Source organism: Nicotiana attenuata, unplaced genomic scaffold, assembly GCF_001879085.1.
Source record: "Nicotiana attenuata strain UT unplaced genomic scaffold, NIATTr2, whole genome shotgun sequence".
Classification (NCBI taxonomy): domain Eukaryota; kingdom Viridiplantae; phylum Streptophyta; class Magnoliopsida; order Solanales; family Solanaceae; genus Nicotiana; species Nicotiana attenuata.
This window is the reverse complement of record NW_017673164.1, coordinates 32,371-38,900: the sequence shown is the minus strand read 5'-3', so window position 1 is coordinate 38,900 and position 6,530 is coordinate 32,371. Positions and strand designations below refer to the sequence as shown.

Sequence of the window (6,530 nt, the reverse complement as noted above, 5' to 3'; positions counted from 1 at the left end):
AAAACCCTAGATTTTGTGATGAAATCTTGTAAAAAGATGAAATAGATTGAAGGAAATGAGTTAAGAATCATTTACCTATGATTTGGGGAAGAACTTGCTCTAGAAAAGTCGCCTCTTGGAGTTTAGGTTTTGAAAATTTGAAGAATGAATGAAAAATCTCGTCCAAGACTCTTTTACTCAGCTGCAGATGTCGCATCTGCAACCTGAGCTTCGTATTTGCGAAGATCGCAAATGTGAGGAAAGTATCACAAATGCGACCCCCTTACATTCCTGCTGCCTTTGCAAATGCAAAGGAATGTTCGCAAATGCGAACATGATCCTCCGCAAATGCGACTGAATGATCGCATTTGCGACCAATACCCCTCTCAGCTTTACTTCGCAAATGCGAAGAGTTCTCCGCAATTGCGAAGACTATTGGCCCAGCTACTCTTCGCATTTGCAATGAGTGGCTCGCAATTGCAACACTGTCAGGCTTCGCAAATGTGAACTCTGGTCTCGCAATTGCGAGATCAGAGGCCAACACCAGAACTGAATACCTGCAATATTTTTTTCCCAAGTCTAAAACACGCCGAAGCCTATCCAAAAACTCACCCGAACCCTCAAGGCTCCAAACCAAACATGCACACAAGTCTTAGAACATCATACGAACTTGTTCATGTGATCAAATCGCCAAAATAACACTTAAAACTATGAATTCAACCCCAAAACACATGAAATTTTCAAGATAGATTCAAACTTCATATTTTCTCAACTAAAGGTCTGAATCACGTCAAATTACTTTCGTTTTTCACCAAATATCACAGATAAGGTTAAAATATTATAACGGACCTGTACCGGGCTCCGGAACCAAAATACGAGCCCGATACCAAGGCAACAAGTTCAAACATTATTCCATTTCTAAAAACTATTATATTTTTCAGTAAACAATTTTCTTCAAAAATTCATTTCTCGGGCTAGGGACCTCGGAATTCGATTCCGGGCATACGCCCAGGTTCTATATTTTACTACGGACCCTCCGGGACCGTCAAATGATGGGTCCGGGTCCATTTACTAAAAATATTGACTGAAGTCAACTTAAATCAATTTTTAAAGGCAAACTCAATATTTTTCTTAATTTTCACATAAAGGCATTTCGAAAACGCGCTCGGACTGTGCACGTAAATCGAGAAAGAAGAAAATGAGGTTGTGAAGACTTGGAACCCCGAATTGGGTCCTAAAACATGAGATGACCTTTGGGTCATCACATCTGAGGTGTCAGGTTTTAAGGCTAATATAGAGAAGAGTGCTCTATACGTTGCTGGTGTCACAAAGGAATTCAAAGAAATGATTTTAGAAGTGATGCAATTCACACTAGGGGAACTACCATTTAAATATCTTGGAGTACCATTGTCTTCAAAGAAATTGACTGTTCAACAATGTATGTCATTGATTGAGAAGATCACTACTAGGATTAACTGTTGGACTGCCACGTTCCTCTCATACGGTGGAAGGCTTCAACTACTAAGAGTGTGATATTTGAAATGTAGATATATTGGGTGCAGGTGTTTCTATTGCCAAAGAAGATTATCAAGCTAATAGTTACAGCATGCAGAACCTTCCTTTGGACAGGAAGTAGTGAACCATCTAAGAGAGCCTTAATTGCATGGGACACAATTTGTATGCCATTCTCAGCAGGTGGACTAAATGTTTTGGATATTCATCTATGGAATAAGGCTGCTTTGTGCAAACTGTTATGGGCTATTAGTGAAAAGAAGGACATCCTGTGGATCCAATGGATCCATAGCTTCTACATTAAAGAGCAAAATGTCATTACAATGGATACTCCTAAACAGGCATGTTGGCTTGTCAGGAAGATTTTAATATAAGGACTGGTTCATGGAAAAGCACCAGCTGCTGAATTGAGCATATACTATAAGCAAGGGAAGTTCAGCATCAAGCAGCTATATATTGCTATGAGACCTTAGTATCAGAAGAGTCCTTGGAAGAGAGTAACAACAGGATCCAAAGCAATGCCAAAACATAAGTTCATACTATGGTTGGCATTACATCGGAGATTAGTCACGGTTGATCGACTAAGGAGATGGGGAATATCAGTAGCAAGCGACTGTGTACTATGTGGAAAGAGTGTGGAGGAGACAATGGAACATATGATGTTTGTATGTGATTACTCCGGAACAATATGGGCTACATTACTGCGGTGGATAGGAGGAAAACATCAAATTGGTAGCTGGAAAGAGGAAATTGAATGGATAAAAAGAAGGACTGCCAGTAAAGTTAGAGGTGATATACTAATATTCCTATTTACAGTAGTGGTCTACCACGTATGGACAGAGAGAAATCAAAGAAGGTTCCAAGAAAAGATGAAGGCTTACACTCATAGATTAAAGACATTGTGCTGGAATTGCACATCAGAGGGCAGAGTGAAGCAAAGTGGCGCAAAAAGCGGGAAAGACTAAAGAATTTTCCTAGTTAAAATGAGTTAATTGTAAATGTAGTAGGAAATGTGTTATCCGTTTAGTTAGAAAGTTTTTAGAATAGGGTCCAGCTCTAGAGTCCAAATGAACTAGCGGATGTAAATATTTATACTTAGTTAAATAAAATTTTTGACAGTTTAACCAAAAAAAATATATGCAAGTACTCTAACGATATCGTCGTTATTACAAAAATTATTTAAGACGAGATGGTGCCAAATAAGAAGGAAAAGAGGACTATTCCATTGTTAAAACAATCATTAATGTGAACGATGTAAGTATATTATGCACAATTGCTTTTCAGTTTTCACCTTATATCCAAACCCTCTAAAACCCTTTTCCTCTCTTCTTTGTCAAGACTAGGCTGTCCAAATCCCCAGTTCTCTCTGTCGATCACAAAGGCATTTCTTCATCTTCCACCTCCGGCCACTTCCCAGCTAAAATGCCGCCGTCTAAAGGCAAAGGAAAGGGGAAAAAGAAAGGTAAATCCAAAAAAACAAAAAACAGAGCTCCAGACGCAACATGCAACTGCATTTTCCGAAGAGAAATCATCATTAATATCCTTTCTCGTCTCCCTGTGAAGACCCTTATACAATTCAGGTGCGTTTGCAAGCCATGGCGAAAACTCATTTCCAAACCCAAATTCATAGCCACCCATTTCCGCCATTCCTCTTCTTTGCAGCCCAGTACCGGTTCTTCACCCGTTCTTTTACACACTCGCCATCTCAAGTCGTATGATCATCTACTCTCACTAATCAACCTGTCCTCTGAGTCATCATCAGTTGTGGAACTTGATAACCCTTTCCCTTTCTTCTTGCAAAGTATGGTGGTTGTGGGTTCTTGCAATGGCATTGTGTGCCTTTGTCAGCCACCTTGGGGTGATGTCATTACTCTTTGGAACCCAGCTATGAGGCAGTCTAGGACTGTGCCGCTTTCGAAACGCGAACCCATTATGGAAGCGCATTCTTCTGTTTCCATCGGGTTGGCGTACGATTCACAAGAGAATGACTTCTTGGTCTTGAGTCTTAAGCGTTTCGGACCAGAAACTGTGATTGCGGATGAAGTGGAAATGTTTTCAACCATGAGTTTCAGCTGGGAGAGGGTGCCAAATGAGGTGGGGTTTCGAGTTCTTGGGCTTTCTTGCAATCTGATCATTAAAGGGGTGCCTTATTGGAGTGCTCTGCTTGAGGATGCGTATGGATCACGTGAGGTATTGGTGTGTTTTGATCTGAGTAAGAAAGTATTTGACAAGTTACCTATGCCTGGAATGAGACTGGAGACTAAGGGGTATCTTGTGAATTTGGAGGATTCTCTTGGTATGTTAATGTGGGAGAAAACAGACAAATATAATGTTGATATTTGGGTAATGGATGATGAAGATGGTTGGAGCAAGAAATGCAATGTTGGAGTGTTATTCGGGTTCGACAAAATTATTGGCTGTTTGAGGAATGGTAACATTGTTGCTGAGGATGAGAATGGCGTGTTCTTCCTCTTTGATCCGGTGACTAGTTCTGTTAAGGCAAAAGTGTGCATCGATAATGCTAATAGCGGTTCGTCCATGATTTTCAACTATTCAGAGAGCTTAGTTCTGATTGAAGGGATGCTACCAGTTAAGAAGCAAGCTGCTAGAGATAAATTAGCACGTGAAAACCTCCTAAAGTGCGGTGATCAACTTTTGTCTTTTCAATTATAACTTAAGTTGCTATGTGCTTGCTTTGTGTTGATTGTCAAGTCTGATCCCATTTTGAGATGTTGCACTTTTGTTTTGTTCTTATCCTTATGTGCTTATGTGTATGTTATGGGCACCTGGTGAAATAAAGCAGATTGACTGTGAATCTGTGATGCATTAATTTACTACGTGAACTAACTCTGTGGTCGTTTTTACTTAACTCTACGCAATTAGTGGAGATGCTTGTCAGTTGCTTCTGTGGTTCTGGAAAGCAAATATTGCCAATTAACAAGTTTTCTTTTCATCTTCCATCTAAGAAAGTGTATTTTTGTAAATAGCTCTTATTTTCTGTGGTGTGGAATCAGTCACAATATAAATGTCTCTCACTGTATGCAATTCTCTTATTTTCCCAGTCCAATTTTATGGTTAGTCAGCCAAACAACTTCTTGGATTACTAGTTGAAATTGGTGGAAATAAGGGGAATAAATAGAGATGCCACACGGTATTGCAACTCAAAATAAGAGAAACTCTCTTTTAGGGTGGCTTACATGTGCACATAGAAGTATGAAAGAAGAGCTAAAATGCTTCCTTTTCGAGTCCCACTTGAAAACTATTTTCTCCCTTTCATGTCTTTCATAGTGGGAATTGTTTGAAAAGATGTAGGCTTGGCTTCAAAGATGCATCGTGTGTGACGAGAGTGTTTCCAGAAGATCTCAACTTCCTGTTCATCCCATTTATTTTCTGACAATACAAGATCTTCCTTTTTGTCAACAGAAACATTTAAATGATCAGAGAAACTTTTCAGCTTTCGTAGTGTTTGCTTGTTGGAGCATCAGTTATGTTGAGGTCGATATCCAATGACTTCATTATGAAGAGACAACTAGGTCAGTAGACATAGTAATATGATTGCTAGATCCTTCAAGTTATATATCTATCTGCAGATATATAAATTTCTATTTGTTGACACTTGACACTGTAAAACTCTGAGGTAGTTTGTTCCATAAGCATTATAACAATTACTTGTAAGGAAGAGCAGAAAAACATAGTTTCACTGAAATAATGCATTTGGATTGCTGGATCGCTCTAACTAACAGAACCAAGTCTTCAAAAGAAAAGAAAAAACTAATAAAACCATGTCCTATTGGTGATTGCAACAGTTCTGTTACCTATCTAGTCAATTGAGCCAGATGTTTTGCGCTTTCTGTTTCTGGTGCTCTTTTTCTTGTTTTTGGTGAGTGTTTTCAAAAAAAATCTTCATTCCTGATCCATGAACTTTTATACTTGAATATGCAAGTACAGATGTTAGTCTTATAGATGTTAGTGTTGATGAACTAAAGTTTATAATCAATGGAAGGCTTGGCTACTTGTGTCATTGCTAACCATATTGGACGAATGTGCACTCTCTTAATGTAGTGCGACACATCCATATCTTTGCTTTTGATAGCTCAAAGATATAGCTTTAGTTTGACAGCCAGTGTAAGAGGTTCTCTCTTCATTTAATTATTTGCTCCTTCAAGTTGCAATCTTTCGGCCTTCTCACCTTGAATTTCCAGTTTTGTGTTTCAATTGCTCATAAACTTCCTAGTCTTGCTATCCCGTCCTCGTCTTTCCTCCTTGGTTCACTTGTGTCTTGCAGTCTTTAATAAATGAATTGACTTGTAGTTACTTTGGGATCATATAAACCTGAAATTATTTTTCTTGATAATGTAGGGCTGGCATGAATATAAAGGCCTCTACCACTTGACCCTCAGAAGCTTGACTTGGCTATACAAAAGACATTTTGGCTGCCCCTTTTTGCTAACATCGGAGATGGCATGAAAAACTTTTTCACATACTTTTAGTTAGGAAATACTAGCAATGTATGTAGTTCCTGGTCCCTCTCATGTTCATATTACAGCGTATAATTCGTCTCGGCTACTTTGTATCAGACTCTCAACTATTTTGCACTGATCAACTTGTGCTTGAGTAAGCAATGGTAGGTTTATGTTTGCGTCATAAGGTCTTACAGTGTGTTCCATGTGAGTGTCTTCACTCAATTTTTGTTCCTTCCCATAAGTAATTTTCTTTTTTATTCATAATTCCTTCCAAATGTGGACTCTGGTGCGACTTGAATGTTCTTTTTGGTTTGTAATTCTTTGCATATGTGGACTCTGGTGCGACTTGAATAGAGTTTCTAAATAGAAAGAGTTTTAAGGTAGGGGTAAGGTTTGCGTACGGGAGAAATTCAAAAATAGCCAGATTTACAAGTGGTCGTTCAAAAATAGCCCAGTTTCAAAAGTAATCGAATCTAGCCACTTTTCATGTAAAGATTAATCTGAGCGAAAACACTGTTCAAAACCCAGAAAATACGCCAGTATATTATGCTGGAGTTCCAGCATACTTATCCTGGA

The 6,530-nt window shown here is 38.8% G+C and overlaps 1 protein-coding gene across 1 annotated transcript; it reads left to right on the top strand.

Moving 5' to 3' along the window:
* Window positions 1–2,804: 2,804 nt before the first annotated feature.
* On the top strand, window positions 2,805–6,112 carry LOC109215603 (putative F-box protein At1g32420). Its single transcript, XM_019379705.1, has 2 exons — window positions 2,805–4,130; window positions 5,851–6,112. Exons 1-2 carry the CDS (start codon window positions 2,914–2,916, stop codon window positions 5,882–5,884), a joined length of 1,251 nt encoding a protein of 416 aa, XP_019235250.1. The 5' UTR covers window positions 2,805–2,913; the 3' UTR covers window positions 5,885–6,112.
* The last annotated feature ends 418 nt before the right edge of the window (window positions 6,113–6,530 follow it).

Coding starts and splice junctions, on each gene's coding strand:
- LOC109215603 (XM_019379705.1), top strand. CDS start 2,914: ATGCCGCCGTCTAAAGGCAAAGGAAAGGGGAAAAAGAAAGGTAAATCC. Junction 4,131..5,850: donor GCACGTGAAAACCTCCTAAA/GTGCGGTGATCA, acceptor TTGATAATGTAG/GGCTGGCATGAATATAAAGG.